Here is a 23,859-nt window from a genome sequence, read left to right on the forward strand (position 1 = left end):
TTAAGATTAGGAGCAAGATCTCCTTTCCAAAACATCATTTAATTATGGTGCTGTCCAGTAGCTTTTAATACAAGCTAAGTCTAACCGAATACTTGCAGCAAAGATTAAGCAGACACCTGTCTTACTTTTTTCATTTTTCCTGACAAGAAAATCAGAGATGATACAAAAGTCAACTCACAAAGGTTTTAAGGATATTACTGAATAGTTCCTTTCTAAGACAGAAAGGAAATTAAGAACAGCTTATATAACCATTAGTTCGTATATTTCACAAGCATCACAGAAAGTCTCTGGTTGCTTTCAGAAGTGCTCCAAGAGCCTATAAGGTAAAGGTACCGTATTTTTCGCTCTATAACACGCACCCGACCATCACACGCAGGTAGTTTTTAGAGGAGGAAAATCCGTAGGCATTCCCTTCATAACACGCACAGACATTTCCCCTTACTTTCTAGGAGGAAAAATTGAGTGTTATGGTGCAAAAAATACAGTAAGCACTAAACAACTTACCTTGCAAGATCCCACATAAATTATGGGATGAATCCTGTGCTCTGTGTGCATAGATCTGCTGGTGCAACAGGAATCTCCTCCCTCACCCCATGCCCCAAACATCTGCTTTGGATGGTTCTTAACTTTCCAGAGCAGATTCTGAGATTGCATGGGGAATTGGACGGACCAAGAGGAAGCTCCATTGCCTGCACAGTAGTTCACTGACCAGCAGAACTGATATTGGATATTGCCCTATATTTAGTTCTTTTAAAATCACTTATGGCAGAAGGGTACATTTTAAACAAAACAAAAAAAATACATTTAATTATTATGCAGGTTCTGCTGTAATACAAGCTAACTACATCCTCTTTCTCACAGTGGAAGTAAGCTAAAAACAACAAAACTCATACTAAAGATCAGTAGTTTTCATCGCTTTTGGCCCATGAGGCACATTTAGAATTGTAGTAAGCAGCACAAACGCAGGAAATGCTGCCAAGCAACTACCCCTGACAAATAATCCTTAACTAAAAGTTAAAAATCGGGAGTGATGGGGTCTTGATGGATGGCAAAGGAAATGTCTAAGGTTGACTCCAGGCTTACGGTGTCACAAAATCAATCCCTCATGAAGGTGTGATGATTTCCTTGCTCATGCTAGTTTCTCCCAGTGGATCCTCAGCTCCTTGTTCCATGCCACTTGTTTAGGGTATTTATTTAATGCTTTAAAAAAAAAACACCGAAGAGAGTAATCAGCACAAAGCCCCCACCCCTTACAACTCCAGAGTTCACCTCAACACTGAACATATTTGATAAGTTCTCCAGGAAAAAAATCACTACACATGGAAGTTAAATCTTCATTTATTAGGGAGACAACACAAATTATCACTTTGATTTCTGACTCTGTGCTTGGGCCTTTAGCACCTTGACAACAATCTTCTGTTCCTCAATAAGGAATGCTCGTTTGATTCTAGAGAAAAAAGAAAGCACTTGTTACTACCATGATCTGAGAAATCAGAAACAAGCCCTGTGCTCACTAGGTCCCTTGTCCCCTTACAGTGCAGAAACGGAGGACACTGGTAATGGAGGAACAGATTGCACTGTTTCTCTTTTGTCTCCTCTTACTCAACTGGAGGGAATTCCTGGTGACCCATGATGACCAGGTGAACAGTTAAATACAAAACAGATTGTGCTGCTGATTGCTTACAAGCTGATATGGCTGGAAGTCAAAATAAGCTATTTCATTCTGAGACAACAAGCAATAATCACTTAGTAAAATAAAACCCACAACACAATTTGTAAAATATACTTGTCTTCTTTTATTGGTATCTCAAGCAGGGATGAGTTAGGTTGGGTTTAACAATCATCCATTTGTACAGCACAAATTTCAGTCCAGATTTCTACAGTCGCAAAGTTATTTATTTTTTAAAGACATTCCTACAATGCCTTTCATATCAAGTCACAAGGCGGCAGACAGCAACTTTAACATGCAGGCATCAACAACAGATATTATTTTAATCAGTGCTTAAAGGCCATTAAAGTTGCCTAAGCTCAGGGTAGAGGTGGCTGCATGAAGAAGGGGCCACCACTAAGGAGGAGTTACAAGAAAGAAACAGATATTTGAAACTAAAAATTATAACCCATGAACTAAAAAAAAAAAATGCTTATAAATTACCTGTCACGAACGCATTTAGCACACATGGACCCACCATAGGCTCTGCTAACATGCTTCTTTGTTTTTGACAGCCTCATAAGAACTTTAGGGCGAACAGCACGAACCTGTAAGAAGTGAAAAATACATTTGTATAACCCACAGTCTGCATGATTTGCAGTCTTAGGCTTGTTAAAAGACAATCAAATGAAGAGACAATAGGCATATAATAGTATGAAGCACTCTTGTCCTGCTTGCAGGCTTTTCACGAGCATCTGGTTGGAGACTGAGACCAGGATGGACTAGATAGGCCTTATGTCTGTTGCAGCTGGGCTTTTATGTTCTTAAATAACTTTAAGACATTATAAGCAGCTAAGAACATGCACTTTGTTTTTTGAATGGCAGACATATATATTTTTCTAAGAACCAGGGAAATCTTTTGAAAGACAGTACTTTTACACTAAAATTGCTTTGCTACTTAGTGCTTCCCTTAAGCAACCTTCCACGACGTTGAGGAAATCAATTTTAAAGTCTTAGTTAAAACAACATTGAATATATTCTCTTCAGATATTCACTTCACTAAATGCAGTCAATAATTAATTTCTCTTTCATTTCTTCACTACCTGTTCACTTGCCCTCTTAAACCACACCAGAATTCAATTCTGTACTGTTACAAGACTGTATGCACACCATTATGTTAAAAACAGCAGCAGTTTATTAGCATGTTATTTTCAGCAGTAAAGCACTTCCAATTCTGTAATAATGGTTCACTGTTATTACCATGAAATAAACTATTCCTGTTTTGTCACAATGTAAGGGGGGGGGGAGCAATTGCTACTTAGTTGTGGAAAATAGAGGGCACATGAAAGAGGCAACTCCACATAGCTAATTTTAGCTAAGATGGAAGAGGTATTTTCTGTTTCAGATCTACCTGGACACCACTGATTTTTCTATAATGCTTGAAATTAATGACAAATGAATAATGATCAAGTGCAAAACAAACAATAGAAGGGGCACACTTATAGTTTCAGCTCTAAGATGCTATAGCAAATGACCCACATTGTTATAGTCCAACAGTGCATTAGGCACTGGCTTGAGCATCATGCCAACAATGAAATTACAAATGTATTAACAAGCAATTTCCTGTGCAACACTTTATAGATTTTTACAAGCAAGATTGGGGGGGGGGGAGAGATTTACCTAAGATCCACATATACCAGATTTTCCAATATAAATTGGGCAATGAACTAGAGTTCCTGTCTTTATCTAGGATGCCAATCAACACAAGTAAAAGAGAATACACTTACACCACGAAGTCTTCCTGGGCACACGCCGCATGCAGACTTCGGTGCCTTGCCCACTTTCTTCGTGTACAAATAAACAATCCTGTTGCCTGGTGTCCGGGATCTGCATCAACCAAAGAAACAGTCGTTTAATTTAAGTGTTAGAAAATTTATTTAACAAGAATACAATCATTTAATAATAGGATTTTACTTACAGCCTGGTCTTGTTAGAGGCTGTGTTGTAGGACAACCTACGTCGGTATGTTAGACGCTGGACCATCGTGTCTAAACAAGGTCAGAAAATGCAGTGAGAGAAGGCAGAATTCTAAGCAGAGTATGAGACAGAGAGAAAACACACACACCCAATTGCCAGTGTTACATGACTATTCTGTCATTCAAATGAGATAGAGGTAACATAGTTTCTCACCAATTCCCTGTGGGGTATGATTGGTAGGCTAAAAGAAATAATAACTGGCACATGAAAGTTCTTCCCAATTCAAGTCTCATACTTTATTTCGTAAAATTAATATATTACTTGATTGCAAAACAGCAACAACACCCCAAAGCAGTTAGCCATTTTACCACACTGTTACAGCAACACAGTTTGCAATCAAGGTGGTGTATGATCACATTTGCCATTCCTCCAATGAACTAAGTGTATTGCTTAAGGTTTATTGACTACCCTCAAAACAACCCTGGAAGGCCAGTGAGGTTTAGAGAGACCACAAAACTGGTGAATTTCATGGCAGAAATAAATGCTGTACTTGAACTCTTACCCAAGCCAACGCTTCAGAAACCACAGGCACATCACTCTTGCAGTTCGGCTTGGTTCCCCCCCCCCCCACCCGCCGCCAATTACCCCGCATTTTTAAGGGAGAATATCTCAAAATCGATTCCCCGGTGATTCTGCATGGAGAAGGAAGAGACCGAACCCAGATGCTAAATAATATGTCCTCGGCCCTTTATTTCTCACAGTGAAAACTGGGCATCGAACGCGCCGTTGGATAAGGAAAAAAAAAACAATTTTATTTAGCCTTCCGACCGAGTGCGAGAGAACTGGAGAGCCCGCGATTATTCATAGCTCTGCGCGGCTTCGGAGACTAGAAGGCCTCGCTCAAGCCTGTGCGAGGCGAAGAGGCCTCCACGCAAGACTCCCACCCAGGCGCCGGCCTCTCCTGGCTTGCCCGCCGACATACACCCCTCGTCCTTCACCCCAAGCTCCCAAGTACCCTCCGACGTACCCGCAAGGCCCCTCAAGCCCTCCCTGCCGCGGATGGAAACGGATTAAGCCAAGCTCCCCGAAAGAGACAGACTGAATCGCTCTTACCTGGAGCGGGAGCCGGCACCGGAAGAGGAAGCAGACGCTAGCACGCGGGTCAAAGTTCAAGAGCAGGCGCCCAGACCCGGAAGTGCGTCGACGTATTACTTCGTTCTTGTTGCTAGGACGCCATGGAGTAGCCCGAACTGGGCGCCGCCATCTTGTACGGCAACCGCAAGAGGAGGAACCTGAGTGTTTTTCTCAGGAAGGGAGGAGTTATGCAGCTTTCTTATTTTTACCCTTTGCCTTGGTTCCCAGGACATCTTGCAAAAAAATAAAGTAAAACAACAGAATGAAAACATACTAAAAAAACCCCTGCAGTTTTAATACAGCGGCATAAAACAATTAAAACTAGTTCAAGTTTTAAAACCTGGTAAAATGAAATGGCTCAGCACTGAAATGATATTGGTGTAGTCACTTTTATAGACCTACTCTGTTCTGAGCATCGTTTATAAAAACGCCTCTTCTCTGATCTTCCGCTTCATCAACATGGGGGCCTTTTTTGCAGGATGGTTGGTGATATGTAGTGGGTTTTTTTCTGCAGAAAAGGTTCCGCCTTCATAAAATTATTAACATAATGAAAAGACAATACACATTCCAGTTAAACTGGGAAAATGGAAGGGAAAAAATAATGTTAAAATCTAAAACTTGTAATTACTATTTTTCATGAATTTTAATAAGAGTTTTCAGCACTTTTATTTTATCCCTTCACGCTGCAATCCTAAACACGCTTTTTAGGGAGTAAGCCTCAATGATCAGTGGAACTCTGAGTAAACATGCGTAGGATGTTAAAGTATCTAGATAATATATGGGAAGTGTATGCTATTGAGGTACAATATCTTAGAATATTTACAACCATTCCAATAAAAATAATTTCCAAGTAAAGCTGTGCATTTTATTGTAGTTAGACATTTAAACCACACAAAGTGCATTTTGTTGCTTTCCCTATTCCCCATTCAAATATTTTAGTTCAAGTACTTTTGGCTATTGGAGAAACTTTTCAGATATTTACACAGCACATAAAATGAACAAGGCACACTTTAAATTTCACAAGTGAAAGTTTTTTAGTTTTTTAAAGAGCATGCTAAATCAGATTTAGGCAATTTGTTTTTTGGTTTTTTTAAGCACATAGTACTGACGATGCCTGAAAGCACAACCCAAGCATATTTAAAACAATGATTTTTCAATGCAAGTGATTTTCACTGACTAATGTACAGGGTGGCAAATGTTAGCCCATGGACAAAATTCAACTAAAGTAGGCCACTGGCTTGCCCTTAACATAAATAACACCCTTCTACCCTGTGAAACCTGTTATGATTCATCAGGTAAGTCCTAGGCTGAGGAGATAGCAGCTGTTAGAACTTTCCAGCCAGCTGTGCTCATTAACCATAAACTACAAAGAGAAAGGATGGGAAATAGTAGGAAACAGAACTTGCATGGTTGCCGGGCAACATATAAAAGATCTCATATTACTGTTATAATCATGAAGCAAAAATGATAGTCACGTGGTTGCTTAGCAACCACTCCCTTTCCAAGCTTTAGCCCTGCCGACATGAATTTTGGCTTAACGGTTATATTTCTGCCATCATTATACTTGAAATTTACTATGGCCTTGAGAGAAACAACAGCCGCTGTGCTACCGCACCTGCCCAGGCATACCTCCTCCCTATCAGCTTGTTTAGTGGCCTTGCCGGCTCAGAATGCTTTGCATTAAAACCAGCTGTTATGTCAACTGTGAGCTTATCTAGACAGAGATAGCCTTGCACTTAGATTATTGTAATGCATTGAACTGTCTTTGAAAATAGTTTGGAAATTTCATTTTGGTCAAAATAAGGCAGCAAAATCGTTAACCGGGATTGGAATGTATGAACACATTGCCCCAGTATTTTGTCATTTGTCCTGGCTTCCAGGCTATTTCTATTCCCAATTCAAGTGTTGGTATTAGCATATAAAGGCATACATAAAGCCCTTAATGGCTTGGGGCCAGGTAACTGAGGATTCCTCCTTCATTTACTTACCCAGACTTTGATATAGTCTTTGGAGATGCTTCTCCAGGTGTCCCTGCCAGATGAGTTGTGGTGGGTGGCTACTCCAAGCAGCTATACAGGAATGTTCCTCCAAGCAGCTTTACATTATTATTTTTTTGTCTCCACTATGCACAACCTCCAAGAAAAAAAGAGGTCAAGGTGTGCTGCATGGAGATTGCTGCCCTTTTGTGTTCTGCTGTGTGGCTGAAGAGGACACAAGTGTGAAGAAATGAAAGAGAAATTAATTATTGACAGTGTCTGCATTAACGGAAATGGAATGCATTTCAGAAGTGCAATTTTCTTCTTGGGGGGTGGGTGGGGGAGTATGTTTCGTGACTACAGTATCCTGAATCAAATGTGAGCATTCATTCTCTTCTGTTTCATCGCTATACAGCCTTCTTTGCAAGCGAGCAGGCAGCCATTGCAAAGCAACTACAGGGACTGGCAGTGAGACCCCTACTAGAGCATTGCTGTTGGCAGATGCCCAATGAGGCAAAACCCAATGCCAGCCCTAAGCACAAGACATGGTTTATTTATACTGTCTCTTTACATGTATTTCCTGTGAGACCACCCATATTTAATTTGCAGAGGCGCTGAGGTTCTACCGTACCTTCATTTTCACTGTAGCAGTGCTAATCACCTAATGTCAGATCTATTGTTGCTGTTGCTATTATTATTATTATATTAAGAAACTCTACCTTTTGCTCACATGCTGTTGACTACTCTAGGTTTTGGATATCGGATGATCCATTCCAGATAGCCACAGAAGTATGTGCCCGAGCATAACATGGGTGCAACAGGGCTTTTGACTGACTTTTAAACCTTCATCCTTCTTATCACACTCCAGAAGACCTTTGAAACCTGTAGGACAATCCTCTCGCCTTGCGGTATGTATGATTCTCTGGATGGGGTCAACAGGTTCCAAAGTAAGCTGTCTTCCCAGACCCTGTGATGTCTGATGCCATCATTATCTGCTTCTGCTTTCGTCTTTTAAATAGCATGCTTTCAAAAAGCTTTGATGTGTGCTCATGGCCTTATTTATAAATTTGTAACTTACAGTTTGTTATGAAATAGCCTCTCTGTATGATATCTATATAATTATTATTTTGGTTAATTATTGGCTGTTTTCAAATGCAAATTTTAGACACCCAACATTTCTCCGTCTCATGAAATAATGAGAAGAATATGTATGAACTAGATATGCAAGCTCATTTTAAAAGGAACACATTTTAGACCACAAGTGAGTTGCAGAGCAATTAGAGTATTTAATTTGAACTTTCTGGGTCCAGAGAACCCTAAGGGGAGGAAAGAAACCAATTAAATTAAATTAAATAATAATGCCCTAAATAGAAAAATGTAACAGGATCCAATTGTTCAAGAACAACACTTAAATTGCTGATAAAGGAATTTGGAAATATTTTATAAAGGCAACACTACTGAATCCGTATCTTTAAACAATAGTGCTGATGTTAGTTGGACATGACAGATTTGGGCCACATGTTCAACTGACAGAAATCCTAACATTAAAAGAAAAGAAAAGAAAAGTTCTAGAAATATGGAAAGGGAGGTTTTCCAATTTGCATAAAAACTTGACTGAAGTATTTAAAGTGTAACAAACGCAGTGCATTTTACAGAAGTAATGGAGCTATCATGAGCTAATTTTAAGTAATATTTTAATGGTTCCCTCCCCCCCAAAAAATATTTGTCCAAGTGCCCTACATGTACTTTAGGAATGCATACAGAACCTCTGTGGAATGTACCACCCTAAGTGAGCCTTGCAATGTAAGGAGCCAAATTCCAAAGTACTTGCCATTTTCCCAGTTCCTCCATCTATGTGTGCCATTATACCAAACAACTATCTCGTGAGGAGGAATTAAAGAACCTTTCAATGAGGGTGAAAGAGGAGAGTGCAAAATATGGTCTGCTCAACATCAAAAAAACTAAGATCATGGCCACAGGTCCCATCACCTCCTGGCAAATAGAAGTGGAAGAAACGGAGGCAGTGAGAGATTTTACTTTCTTGGGTTCCATGATCACTGCAGAAGGTGACAGCAGCCACAAAAATAAAAGACACCTGCTTCTTGGGAGAAAAGCAATGACAAACCTAGACAGCATCTTAAAAAGCAGAGACATCACCTTGCCGACAAAGGTCCGTATAGTAAAAGCCATGGTTTTCCCAGTAGTGATGTATGGAGCTGGACCATAAAGAAGGCTGATCACCGAAGAATTGATGCTTTTGAATTATGGTGCTGGAGGAGACTCTTGAGAGTCTCATGGACTGCAAGAAGATCAAACCTATCCATTCTGAAGGAAATCAGCTCTGAGTACTCACTGGAAGGACAGATCCTGAAGCTGAGGCTCCAATACTTTGGCCACCTCATGAGAAGAGAAGACTCTCTGGAAAAGACCCTGATGTTGGGAAAGATGGAGGGCACAAGGACAAGGGGACGACAGAGGACGAGATGGTTGGACAGTGTTCTCAAAGCTACCAACATGAGCTTGACCAAACTGCGGGAGCCAGTGGAAGAAAGGCGTGCCTGGCGTACTCTGATCCATGGGGTCACGAAGAGTCGGACATGACTAAACGACTAAACTGGCTGGTGTGGGAGGAGGCAGTCCTCTAACTAGTCTGGTCACAAACCCATTTGGAGCTTCATAGCTAATTACCAGCACCTTGGACAAAGCTATAAATTTAAAATAATTAAATAACAGCAATCTGTGCAACTAAGAGGCTCAGCTAGGAATCAGGAAATCCCCAATTTGAATCTCACCTCCGCCTGAACACCTGAAGTGCCTGCCGACTTTTTCCTCTCCCCACACCCATTGCAGTTTGCAATATTTACTGGGGGGGTGGGGTGGGCGGCCGTAATATTTATAAGATTGTTGTAAAGGTTGACAAGATAATGTGCCAAACACCTGGGTTGGTACACAGCTAGTACAAACTGATGCATGTCTGCTCCAAAGTGAGTCCAATGCGGCTTTCTTTCAGGTAAGTCCATTTCAAATTGCAGCCTCATCAGCAATCTGTATACTAAGTATTATTATTATTATTATTAACTCTACTGCATTTCTGAAAGAATCATACACAAAAAGAGCACCATTTTCCTTTCCTTTTTAGCCATCTAACATTTGTCTGCGTTGGCATCTATTCACACACACCTTAATTTAACCACTCCCCAGCATGGACCTGTGAAGATTGGGTGATGTTAAAAGGATCCAAAGTTCATTTCCACTTCAATGGTGCATGTTCAACAAACAAAAATATTTTGTAGCAAGGAGGTAAACAGTTTAGCAGAAGGCAGCCCCTCACATGCATACAAACATACGTAATATTACATTTGGACTGGAACTTTTTTCTGTGTTGTTTTTTTTAAAATGTCACAACCCCGTAAGAAAGAGAATTAAAACCCTGTTATTTTAATTTACATCTACCCACAAGATAAGTAAAGTTATCATTGAAATTCTAATTAAATAGGATGATTGACTAAGGTAGGACATCAAAGAAAAGAAGTGAATATGATAAGTCGAAGTCTTATTAATTAGTCCGCATGGAAGAAATTCCAGAGACGTCAAGCTGAGGCTGCTGCAAGGAGGAAAAATAGCAGACAAGAAAATGTGTGTTTCTTTGAAGTTAGGAATGGAGATAGTGATGGAGGTAATTGTGTCTGACTGGATCCAGTAATGAAGAGCCGTAAATCAGACCTAGGAATCGGAGGCAAGAGTCTGGTAACGAATATGGTTGCCCCCCTGCTGTGAAGAAACAGAATGCAGAGCTGACTAATTGACCCAGTCTATCTCCCAGTAGCTCCCTGTTATTATTTATTAATTTTTAATTTCTGAATTATTTACGTCCTGGGAAATTATTTTTGACAGCCTGTTAGGAGCGCCAAAGCTAATGGAGGATGAAAGGGCTGCAACCAGAATTAGCAGGGATGCAGTCACAGGCTACTGGATTTAATGATTTTGGAAAGGAAAATTGATTTCACACAGCGTGTCACTTTATACTACTTTAGGGATACACCAGCTATTTTATTAATTGAGGAATAACCAACTCAGAAGTATATTTGAAGTGTAAATGAATTGCAGGCCTCAGCTATTTATTCTTTCCCCACAACATACACATTTGAGGGAGAGCAATGAGTTTGCTTAAAGTTGCTAATTAAAACCAACAGAGGTGGAGATCCTATTGAACCTTTGTTGGGGCTTTTTTTTTTGCCCTGGGAGGGTGGCAATCATTCCATCCCAGGAAAATTTGTAAACCTTCTGCACTTTTCAAGTTACATTCCTTTCTCCTCGTGACAAATCCCAGTCATGTAAACCATCCATGTTTTCAGCTCACAGGAATCACGCTGGATGGAATTTAACACCCATCCCTAGGACTGGAACCAGCCATGAAAGATGGTCAACTGGGGCTGTACAGTGGTATTTCAGGCTGTTAGCTTGAGCAGGAGGACAGACACTGTGATAAAGTCAACAAACTGCCTCAAAGTTTTGTGATGGCTTTCTAAATCCCAGAAAGCCACATTCTGAATCAGGTTACAGCCATTAAATTGGGCTGTTTGCACGCTGCCATTTCTGTGCTTTTCTATACTGGCCAAAGTTAACTGTCATGTCAGAAGTTCAATAAATCCTACAAGCAAACAATCTCTTGAATGTGGCAGAGAGAACCCCCAGCCCATAGGGCTAGTCCGACCTCTTTCTCAAGAGTATGTCAAGGAAACAGTAAGATTTATTCATGCATTGCAAACACAGCGATCTAGTGATCATCATTGACACAGTCTAGAAATGTTTTCTGATCTCAAATCCACATAGAACAAACATGATTCCATGGAAGAAGCTGGGACAGGAAAATATTTTCTTGCTGCCTGCTCCCCGTCCCCCCGCCCGGGGGAAAAAAAGCTCTCCAATAATTTCCTGTAGTATCATAGCAGTGTCCCTATTTTCCAGGGACATCCCTGATTTGGAGAAGCCATCCCATTTTCTGCGTTGATCCTGGAATGTCTCACTTTTCCTTAGGCTGTTCTTCCTAAGGAGAGCCAGTGTGGTGTAGTGGTTAAGAGTGGTAGTCTTGTAATCTGGGGAACCGGGTTCGCGTCTCCGCTCCTCCACATGCAGCTGCTGGGTGACCTTGGGCCAGTCACACTTCTTTGAAGTCTCTCAGCCCCACTCACCTCACAGAGTGTTTGTTGTGGGGAAGGAAGGGAAAGGAGAATGTTAGCCGCTTTGAGACTCCTTAAAGGGAGTGAAAGGCGGGATATCAAATCCAAACTCTTTTCTTCTTCTTCTATTTTCGTTGGAGAAATGTTGGAGGGTATGGAGTTATCTGACCCCCAAGCCGTCTTAAGGCAATCCTTTATAGGGAAGGGTTTTTTTTTAAAAAAAATGTTTTATTATGTTTTTATATATGTTGGAAGCTGCCCAGAGTGGCTGGAGCAACCCAGTCAGATGTGTCGAATATAAATAGTAAAATTATCATCTTGGAATGGGGTGTCCCTATTTTCACTGAAGAAATGTTTGAGGATATGTTTGGGACTGTTTGTTTGAGAGGGTTTGGGGCTGTGGAGCAAGAACAGTAAGGGGATTTCCTGCTGCACAGAGATAGCTGCTACTTCCTACTGTTTCTCTCTCTCCAAACTTACCCATAGTTAGACACAGCAGGGCTTCCTGGTTTCTTGACTTCAGCAACTGCTTGTCTAAGCTGTGAGCAGAATAGGCAGTGTTAAAGAAGAAGATAAGAAGAGTCCTGCTGGATCGGACCAAAGGCCTATTTATCCATAAACAGAGAATACATGTTCTAAAAATGATTCTTTTTGGACCTTCATATGGAGATAATTGTGGAAGCAAAGAAAGGTTGTGCTGTAAGGAGTTTATAAGTTGTTTAAGCACATCCCCTCAGCTTATTCCTCAGAGCAGTTCATGAGCACTGTGAACATTCCTTTTACTGACAAGAACATGCAAGGCTAGTCTGGGTTTATCTGTTACTTTGTGGATTATACCACTGGCAATTAATGAAGGCAGGAGGATCAAGTCATAGAAGGAGTTATGTGAGATGGCTGACCTGTGGCCTACACTTCAAGCTCTGCGTCTTTATCACTCCCTCACAGATCCACAATATTCCTGCAGTCCCATTTGGGTGCATGGTTTTACTTATGATTAAGACCTAATCAGAGGGCCAGGGACATTAAAACATTAATACAGAGATGAAAAAAATCCTAAATTAGGCCCAATTAAAAGAACTATTTTGTTTACAACAAAACCTTCCACAGTGAAGGTGCTGCTAATGTCGCCAGATGCACAAGGATGGGCCAAAGCATGAATTTTTGGCCATCAACTTTCACGGCTTTAAAAGCAGATTAGACAAATTTATGGAATGTAAGGTTATTACTGGCTACCGTCAATGATGGCTATGTGCTACCTGCCCTGTTGGAGGCAGTGTGCCTTTAAATACCAGTTGCTGGGAATTTAATTAGGAATTCCTAGTTGCTGGGAATTAGATATTCTGGTTGCAGGCTTCCTGTTAAGTTGTGGGTGAACATATCAGACGACACAGCAGTTCTTCAAACAGCTCTTGTTTATTCACAGGTCAGAACAGAACTGGGCTGAAGGGTTCACCCAACCTACTTATATACAGCTCAACTACAAGGCAACAGTAACACTTTTCTGTAACTATCCAATCACTGAACGTCACTTTCAATTCCTTATTTGTATATGTGGACCTGAGTAAAAACCATCTACAGTATCCCCCTGCTGGCCCAGGGTGAGAACCTCAGTACATAACACTTCCCATGGGCTTCTGGTTGGCCACTCTGACAGGCCCTCCAAGTGTCCCTATTTTCCAGGGACATCCTTGATTTAGAGAAGCCATTTCAGTTTTCGATTTGATCCCAGAATGCCCCACTTTTCCTTAGGATATCCCTATTTTCATTGGAGAAATGTTGGAGGGTATGCTCTGAGAACAGAGTGGTAGACTAGATGGGCCTTTGGCCTGATCTGTCAGAATTCTACTTATCTTCTTAATTCTGCCTACACTTATCCTAATGCAATTGTATTTACTTCAGTTTGGTTTATAGTGGTGCTAGCTTTAAGAGGCATAATAGTTGCACAGAATTCCTACCTACCATTTAAGATCTTCAGTTTCCCTTCTCCTGCTGTCCATGTCCTCCAAGTTGAGGCAGATGGAGGTCAAGGAGAGGGCTTTTTCTGAGGTGATACCAAAATTATGGAACTCATGTTTGCTGAGCAAAACTTTTGATATTTTTATGTTCCATTTTAGGCATGCCTCTTTTTTCTTGCATTTCTAATGATGTCTGAGATTCCTTAATGACTTTAGAGTTGCTATTTGTCTCTGAAGATCTTCCAATCTCATCTCTGTGGTTTACTTTTGTTTAAAATATATTTTTATTGTTTTTATTATTGTTGTGAACTGCCTTGAGGATGCCTGACAGTGAAAGGCAGGATATTAAGCCCTTACAAATGCTTGCTGGTAGCTGTCATCATGTAAGATAGCTGTCACCATGTTACCGCCATTTTGTCACCACTCTCCTTGGAGAGTGTTGTGGGACTATTACTACCATTGTTATCCTCACTGGCTCCAGTCCTGACGTGGCTGCCATTTTGGGGCATGCTCTGTTCCTGCAAGAAGTGTGGCTACTTGGTTTCTATAAGCCCAGTTTACAGAAGCCAAGAAAAGAGAGACATAACAACTTGTAATGGGAAAGTAAGGCATCTAAGTGGAATGACTCTGAATCTAGAAAGATAACAGGTAGTGTTGAGACCAAACGTCTGTCTGAAAGAGGGCACCCTCCCTCATATATCCTGTCCGAGCATTCCCTGTTCCCCCATACAAGCAAGGCATCTATGTCACACACAACTTTTCACACAGAACCTGGTATTTTCTTAATATACAGGTTTACCTGACCACGCTTACCTGCTAATGGTTTTTACCTGCTTATGGTTCGTATTTTGTTCTAGGGCGTTCCCCATCCCTTGTAGCATTACCTTGAGAGGGGTTGTGATTTTTCAATCACGCTCTCCGGCGTCAGCCCCTATAATAACGCCTGCCCTCTGGAGGGCAGAACCCCTTTTCAGAGGCTATAGGGGGGTTTCAAGGATGGAGAAGGCCTTCCTGATTACACATGAATCCCAGAATACAGCTGAGGGTATAGATGTGATTCATTTCACATTTCCTTCTACCCCATAGAAATATTCGGTGTATTATAATTCACAGTTCTGGATCATTTGAGATATAATGAGGAATAGATTGTTTTAAAAAATCATTTATTTGCTAAGAGCATGACTGAACAGCTTATGTGACGTGATGGAATGTTCATTTGGAAAGATTCACACTGTGAAGCGTGTGCTATGAGCAAAATGGAAGTGGACAAAGGAGCTTTGGAGTCTAGAAACTATAGCACAGAATTGCTGGGGCCAATAGACTGATGGAAAAGTAGGAAGCCAGAATTTTGGATTCAATTTCAAGCATATTTTTAAACATTGGAAATTGAGAGGCTGAAGGCTCTAATTTTCAGTACTAGAAACTGTATGCCCTGTTGCTTACATGGCAGAATAATCACACGCTTCCCTAGATCATTGAGCTGCCTCCTCTCTGTTTCAATATTAAAACAAAGGGTATATTTTTCTGTGCTGTGCAGTGTTCTGGGATTTAAGCTCACAACTCCAATTAAGAGCAACTAATTCCCCACACAGAATATTTACCCCTAAGAGTTGGCTTGATATAATGAGTCATGTGTTTTGCATTTAAGCTCTTAATGCCTAGAGGATTTAGCTTTTTTTTTAAAAAAAACCTTTCTATTTTGATCACTTCATATTTTCATCATTTGAAGAGCAGCTTTTTACCCCTGGCAATTAAGTATATACATTACTAGATTAATAAAGTGACATAGATAGCTGCCATTTCCCTCTCTTTCCTCCACTGCCATATCTCTCTTGAAAAGGACAAAGAATGGGATAGCTGCTTCATTATTACTTATGTCCGACACAGCAAATTTTAAAGCTAGGCGGAAGAGAGAAGATTGATTCAGAGGTTAGCAGTATACATGCTGGACTGATATTCAGCAGAACTTTTACAGTATAGCTCATCCTATTTAAAGATGAACTGTTTTACAACAACCAGCACTGACCCAAAAGCTGGCACTGGCAACAAAAATCACACATACCCACTGAGCCTCAGTCCCTGAGCCTTAATCCAGCATTGTCACCCATTGTTGTGCCCTCCATACACCTGATGTACAGCTTACACAGTCCTGGTGGCAAGAGGGTGCCACCTGCTTAGCAGCCAGCAGCCATCTTGTTGTTGTTTAGTTGTTTAGTCGTGTCCGGCTCTTCGTGACCCCATGGACTAGAGCATGCCAGGCACTTCTGTCTTCCACTGCCTCCCGCAGTTTGGTCAAACTCATGTAGCTTCAAGAACACTGTCCAACCATCTCATCCTCTGTCATCCCCTTCTCCTTGTGCCCTCCATCTTTCCCAACATCAGGGTCTTTTCCAGGGAGTCTTCTCTTCTCATGAGGTGGCCAAAGTATTGGAGCCTCCACTTCAGGATCTGTCCTTCCACTGAACACTCAGAGCTGACTTACTTGACTTACTGACCATCTGCTTAAAACATCCAAACGCATCCCCTCAGGCCAGTAGGAGCTGACATAATTAGCAGCTGCCTTTGGCTGTACTGCCAGTTTATCTCTTTACTACTCCATTCATATGCAATAGATCTGTGTTCCTGACAAGGATTGTTGTTGTTGTTGTTGTTTAGTCGTTTAGTCAAGTCTGACTCTTCGTGACCCCATGGACCAGAGCACGCCAGGCACTCCTGTCTTCCATTGCCTCCCACAGTTTGGTCAAACTCATGCTGGTAGCTTCGAGACCACTGTCCAACCATCTAGTCCTCTGTCGTCCCCTTCTCCTTGTACGCTCCATCTTTCCCAACATCAGGGTCTTTTCCAGGGAGTCTTCTCTTCTCATGAGGTGGAGCCTCAGCTTCAGGATCTGTCCTTCCAGTGAGCACTCAGGGCTGATTTCCTTCAGAATGGATATGTTTGATCTTCTTGCAGTCCATGGGACTCTCAAGAGGCTCCTCCAGCACCATAATTCAAAAGCATCAATTATTCAGCAATCAGCCTTCTTTATGGTCCAGCTCTCACTTCCATGCATCACTACTGGGAAAACCATGGCTTTAACTATACGGACCTTTGTTGGCAAAGCCACTCCAGTATCCCTGCCAAGAAAACTCCATGGACAAAGACAACAGGAGCCATCTTAGCAACATCCAATCTGTTGCTGACGTCACACCAGGCATCACACTTGGAGGCATCTAAGATGGCACCTACCTGATGATGGTCCAGAGCTGAGCAGCAATTTGGAAGGAGGCAATAGCAGGCAGGCACTTTACTGCCTTTCTGAATCAGTCACCTGGGCCCAATGGCATGTTGTCGCTATTGATAGGGCTGGGTCTGCTAGCAACAGTGGCACCACCAGGACCTTTGGAGTAGAGGTCAAGAGGCTTAGCAGGATGAGCAGAAGGGCTCCAAATGCATGCAGCAGGTCCTTTGTAAGGGTGGTTTATCATTTAAAGAGGGCGCCCCTGTAACCTCATTAAGTCCTGAGTTTAAAATTATGTAACTGTGCAGCAAACATTTCCCTATTCCTGCCGCTTTGTTAAGCTAGACTGCCATTGATTTAAGAACATCAGCTTGAGCAAATTTTATTTCTCCGACTTTCCACACTTCTGCAGCTCACAATAAACAACAACAAAAGAGTAACACTCGAAGGAACATATCCAGGGATTGGGAGGGGGAAAGAACCAAATTAACATGACACCTCAGGGTCAAACTTCTCCCTTTCAGGAAACCGAAAGGAAAGTGGCAACACTAATGACTCTCTTCTGTTTAAAAGACTCTTGAGGTTGTTGTTTTTTAGCACTTGGAAGGAAAGTATTAAATTTTCATTAAAGGGACGCAGCCAATTTGGACATAGAGGCTTTTTGATTAAAATACATGAGTTTGTGGTAGAAATAAACATTGTGCTTGGTTGATCAAAGAAACATAACCATGCCGTGCAACACAATAATCTTCTATTGAGCCTTATGAGCTTTAAATCCAGGTTGCTCCAACATGAGCTTTGCAGTAAACCTGTGAGGTCTACAGGGTATTTATATACCCTTCATTAACCCACTATCACCTATCATTAAGCAAGGGGAAGAAGGGTCAGTGTCGTGTATATTTTCAGTAAATGTATATTTCTATTTAAGAGCAGGTTTTTAAAGATCCAAATAGCATTAGCTGGTGAGGACTGAAAATGATCATGACTGGGAAGAGAAGTATAACCTTTTCCACCCCTGATGCTTATGGAGGAATTTCCTTGCAATGCAAATAGCAGCTTCAGAGGAGTTTTATTTAATCAATACATCAATAAGCTGGAATGGGTTAAACTTCTCCCCTGTTTCACTATGCATATTGTTTCAGAAAGTCTGAATTTTTCTTAAGTTCACCTTTGAATGTGAACTAAATCAAATTTCTCCCCCATCCCTACTCCCAAGTAAATGTGCATAGGGTTGTTGTGCTCTTAATGAAACCATTTTGCCAAGTCAGCAGCTATACAGTAAACGTGTGCAGAAAATCCCAGATTGAGCTGGACGGAAAGCAATACATATTTTAGCTCCTTGTTCTATTTCCTGCAAATGCCCCATACACGAGTATTGTAAAGATAAGACTTGCTTCTATGTACAATCTAACCTGGCTCTTTGGGCTCTCTGAATCTCTCTCCTTTTCCTTCCTGCTTCCAGAATCTGAAATGGCTTTCTTGCCAATATGATAGTGGTGGTGGTAGAAGACAATGTAGTTTGGGCTCAGATATAAACAAAGAGAGCAACTATTCACGTAATGAATTGTTTGGCACAAGAGACATTTTGAGGACAATAGCACTGCTGCAGTAGGAGTCCTTTTCTTCATGCACGCTTGAGGAATATGCATTATGTAACAGGAGAAATAAAATAACACATAGACGGCAGAGCTCAAAAGAGTGTTAGAACACAAATTGAACACTACTTGTTAAACAAGGTTAATTTGTTCCTATTCCACTTGAAATGGCTTCAAACACTTCTAAACTAGGTCATTTGATTGCTATGAAAATACATGTACAAGGCAGCTGTCTTTTTAGCAACAAGTTTATTGGAGAGTTTTGATTGCATCCCAAAAGCTTGTGAGATATTTCTGACCATATCAAAGAAAACTCAACTGCATTATCAAGGCACTCTAATGAGATGGTTTGTTTAATTGAAATGCTTTAAATTACCATCTGGTACAGCATGAAAAAATCATTATTTTCATTAGAAGAACTCCTCGTTAGCTTGAAATTGAAGTTACAAAATAGCACTGCATGATCTACTAAAAGTATTGTAAAGTGTGCTCAAATTCGGGTTATTAAGAGACTTTTACATGCCAATTTCACTTCTGCATTCATTAAGTGCCATCTCCCAACTTATACATTTGAGTTTATTTTTTTAATCATGCATAGGTGGAGGAACGAAGTAGTGTGGGGGTTATTCCATGGATAAATCATAAATCTGGGTGCCACAGCTACTTGGCTTAAAATGAAATTGGGGGGGGGGGGGGACAAGGCAACCTCAAGACATATTTGCATAAAATTTACAATAATATGATAAGTCCAAGACAAGAGCTAGTACCCACATTACATTTACTCCTATTGCTTTCATTTCTTTAGCAGTTTAAACATGCAAAACTCTTTACACATTTATCTTGTCCTCTTGTTAGTGACAATTCATAAGATGACTAGTATTCCCATTTTATGGATGGAAACCAGCCAGATAAGAAGTGCCTCTTCTAGAGATATTCAGAGAATTGAACTCAGCATAAACTTGGTAATTGTGATATGTGATGTTTTGATTTTCATGTAATTCAATCCTGGGAACTGTAGTTTGTTTAGGGTGCTTTGAACTGCAGCACTGAGTGGTGAACTACAGTTCCTAGGGTTATTTGGGGGGGGGGCATGTGTTTTAAACATTTTGTGTATATGCATCCAGAGTCATAACTTGTGTCCAGCCCTGGAGAAGCAGAACCTGGTGAAGAAGAGGATGCAGATCTGGCGAGTTTGGGGACAATGGAAAGGGCAGGCAGGAAACAGGTAGGATCCAGTCAGAATCAAATAACTAGGATGATCAGAGCCCTTTATTTTCCTTGGGTGTGACTAGGCCCTCAGAGTTAGAAATTATGATATGCACAAGGACTGTGGTTTCTGCGATGGACTTATAAAAGGCTTCATTTTCAAAATAGCTGAGTGACTGGTCTTGTCAAGATGGCTTTTTATACTTATTCAGCTATAAAATATGCACATTATGCAGCCACTATTTGGGCAGAGGGACCAATTCTCCTGCCTCCTTGTCATATTTCTAAAGGAAGCTCTGATACTTCAATATTTCAGTGTTCTTCTTCATAGCTCGAGACCTTAGCACATCACAAGATTTCTAATCCATTTGAATATGAAATGTCTTCTTCCCTTTCCTGCTTCAGGCTGAAAGAATTCTCAGACAATGATAAGTGGGGCTTCGTACTGGCTGCATTTGGACAATCATTCCTCAGCTTAATAAGTTGAAATATGAATGAGTCTTCTGCCTGCACACACACAGTCCTTTCACTTGAGCTGAAATTAAGCTAGGAAATCTCCAACTCATCTTAATTTCCTGTTTTGTCCAAACTGGGAAATGATGGCTAGCAGCTTTAGTACAAGCCAGCATCCGAAACCTTGGTTTGAAGTTGGTTTAGGCGCCTGGCTTGTCCTGAAGCTGGTAACCATGGTTTCAATGCAATGGGAAACTACGGTTAATTGAAGACATATGTGTTGCACCCAATCTTGCTGCAAAAGGAATAGCCAAGAGGTTACACATACCAGCAAAATACTTGTTCACATCTCTACGTGGTAAGAGAGATGATTGTCCAAATTGGGCCTATGCTCAAGGCACATTCTTCCATCCCCCCCCCCCCTTGAACAATCCCTGTGAGCAGGAGTTCTGCATAACTCAAAAGCTGTCACAATGCATTGTTGAGCACTGGCTGGCTTGCTCTGCTAAAAAGGAGGTATTTCACTGTCCTGGCAAATTTCCATTTAAGTAAAGTTTGGCATCAGCAAAGTGTCCAGGGTTAAAATTTATCTTTTCTAAAAAAAAATTATGTGGGTTTTAGGATCCCTCTCCCTCTCCTCTATTGAAGGCAATAGGGCCATTACTGGAAGATTAGCATTAGCTCTGTTTAATAGGCCTTTTTTATCCCAGTTTACGTTGAATAAAGAAGATTCATTTGTTAGCTTAAAAAAATCCAGAGACTTTAATTCTTTATCATCACTCCCCAGAGATCCCAGTAGGAGTCCTCTCATCATCGCTGATCAGGTCTGAACTTTTGTGTGTGTTTGCTCTTCACCGTTCTATGCTTTCATCATTTTAGACAGAACCAGCAGGCATTCTGCACTGCAGAAAGGGAGTGAGTCCCTTCAGCACTAAGAAAACACACACACACACACATATATAATTCACCCAGGCTCAGTTCCCTATAACTTCCCAAAAAGGACCCTCATTTGCATTTGATTAAAATGAATGAGCTTCCTATGTTAATTATAGGGATAACAGCAGCAAATGCATTTTAGTAGGTTTGACTGAATTCACTGAGAACTATAAAGTTTATTAAAAGTAGATAAGTGAATTTTTAAGTTGACCGAGCTCCACTGATGACTTAAGCTAACTCTTTGCATTACCTGCCAGATAAAAGGCATTTGGTACTTTCCAATGCCACAAAGTCTGCCTAGCCTAACATAAGAATAATAGGTTTACTCGGTCCCAGCTCCTGCCAACTTAGCAGTTCAAAAGCATGTCAAAGTGCAAGTAGATAAATAGGTACCGCTCCGGCGGGAAGGTAAAGGGCGTTTCTGTGTGCTGCTCTGGCTCGCCAGAAGCGGCTTAGTCATGCTGGCCACATGACCCGGAAGCTGTACGCCGGCTTCCTTGGCCAATAAAGCGAGATGAGCGCCGCAACCCCAGAGTCGGCCACGACTGGACCTAATGGTCAGGGGTCCCTTTACCTTTGTGTGTGTGTGTGTGTGTGTGTGTGTGTGTGTGTGTGTGTATATATATATACACAGAGAAGCTCATGAGATAATTTGCCAAACATAGGGTTGTATCTAATGTGGCTCTGTGTTAAAGTCACTTACATACTTGCTTACTTGTTGCCATAGCGGAACATTGTTGCACAAGGAGAAACACAAGCACATTAGCAAAAATTGTTGCACAGCAGATTGCACAAGAACCAGCTGTTGTAAGGCAAATGTTGCATTGTGCAGCCTTTAAACAAGAGCTCTGGCACTAGCAGACAGAGAATTTTGGATACAGCCCAAGGTACTTTTTGAAGTATAATGCACTTTGCCTTGCGAGACATCTTTGGGAGAAGAAAAAGCTAAACCCTACACAAATCCAGAATGGCATCCCTAAGACAGTTGGATGTCGTCTTGTCTGCTTCCTTCCAGCAACTCCTGCAGCCAAGCTGGTGCTATACATATTGTGCAGCCTTTGTATGGGCCACATCAGTGAGCTCTTGTCATCTTGGCAGCCCAGGACTGCCCAGACAGGCGAACTGGGCTCACGCCCCAGAGAGGTCACTTTGGTGCTGATAATACAGCAAAAACAATGCAGGAGTCAGCAGTTGTGAGTTACTGCTCTCTGCAGCCATTGTAGGCACTGTGATTCTCCAATGGTTTGGCTTTACCCCTGGAGGCACACTCCATTGTCTCTCAAGACAGACTGATACAGACAAATGTGCTTTGCAATCTCGTGCCATTCAACTTCACAACATACTGCTGAGTTTCTATTTAGCCAGAAAACAAGTTCATAGAATTATGGATAAACTAGCATTTAAATCTAGCTCTTACAGGTGTACATCTTGCACTCTCACCCTAATCTGGATTCCCTACTGGGAATAATAATGTTGGTTTTCTGGCCCCGGTCAAATGTGAAGAAATTCATACATACTAACAGATTTTGTGCAGGGATTGTCCCCACCAGGGCTTGAAAAGGTTGCAGTAGCCATCACACAATGATTAGCACAAACTTGTTGTGCTTGTGGAACTTACAAACACACACACTTTTGTTGGGGAGAAGAAATTAAATCCATGCACCCTGTCCCCCTCTCTCTCCAACTGATCCATCTGTTCAAAACTAGGAGATGGGGCAGATCCACAAGAACTATGGTGCTATTAGATGTATGGATTGTTGTGGGCTCATTTTATACTAGTGTAAACCAGTTCATTGAAAATGTGCCTCTCTACAATAATCATAGCAATCATGGTTCATTTTTATTTAAAGTTGCATCATTATGAAAGGCATTTTCTCCTGTAGATGGCACTCCATAGCTAAGTAAAACTGTGAGCCCTAACCCAATATTCTATCCATTGGACTACAGTAGATATTTCGATATCTGACGAGATAGTTATGGGTGGTAGGCAGAATTGTCCATCATCTAACAGCTACTTAGATCCATGCTGATTGATTGTAGATGCCATGAAACCATCCTCAGGAGCTCTCAGGAAAGCCTGATTCTGGGTGATACATGCAAAACCTCTTCCATTACGTGATCCACACAGCCCACTTGGTTGTCACATCACTGCAAACTGTTGCCAGGACGGTCTTGACTGTTGCAGCATGCAGACAGATCACAGTGTGTGCACTAATGTGTGCTAGCATCCTTGAGCAGCTCGCCCAATTTAATAGGGTCTCCATGTTGCCATCATATTGTGAGAAACAGACCTCAACTAATTGGCGTGTTCCAAGCTTTGCTTTCTTTTTGCTATTGAGTCAGAGCATTGAATCCTGTACTATACCACTGCTCTATTTCTATTCAACTGGGGATGTGAGCACTGTGCTAAGGGACGGAATCAGCCCTTTTTAATAAACATTTAAGGCAGTCATACTCACTTAGATAGCACCTCTCTATTTGTTCTATATTTAGCATTAATTTGGAAGTCCACTTTTTTATTAGACACATTGGAATCTGAATTTAGAATAACCTGGTTTTATACCCCAAGCATGTTCCA

General features: G+C 41.2%; 1 protein-coding gene and 1 long non-coding RNA gene across 3 annotated transcripts in view; one reads left to right on the forward strand and one right to left on the reverse strand.

Moving 5' to 3' along the window:
* The window catches only part of LOC310852886, a 35,297-nt gene that overhangs the window by 6,462 nt on the left and 4,976 nt on the right, over positions 1-23,859 (forward strand). Inside the window, exons 1-3 of one of the 2 annotated variants that reach the window (XR_014568383.1) lie at positions 7,636-7,682; positions 19,542-19,648; positions 19,811-19,911. This is a non-coding gene — a long non-coding RNA (uncharacterized lncRNA). Of the gene's footprint in view, positions 1-7,635; positions 7,683-19,541; positions 19,649-19,810; positions 19,912-23,859 lie in introns of those variants that run through there. The other variant, XR_014568381.1, reaches the window with a different exon arrangement.
* The window catches only part of RPL34 (ribosomal protein L34), a 30,127-nt gene continuing 7,590 nt past the window's right edge, over positions 1,323-23,859 (reverse strand). Inside the window, exons 2-5 of the mRNA XM_083757013.1 lie at positions 3,627-3,691; positions 3,436-3,535; positions 2,153-2,256; positions 1,323-1,447 (exon numbers count right to left, since the gene is read on the reverse strand). Coding sequence (XP_083613139.1) covers positions 1,363-1,447; positions 2,153-2,256; positions 3,436-3,535; positions 3,627-3,691 — 354 coding nt within the window. The 3' untranslated portion in view covers positions 1,323-1,362. The remainder of the gene's footprint in view (positions 1,448-2,152; positions 2,257-3,435; positions 3,536-3,626; positions 3,692-23,859) is intronic.

This window comes from Podarcis gaigeae (assembly GCF_964106915.1).
Source record: "Podarcis gaigeae genome assembly, chromosome: 9".
NCBI lineage: Eukaryota > Metazoa > Chordata > Lepidosauria > Squamata > Lacertidae > Podarcis > Podarcis gaigeae.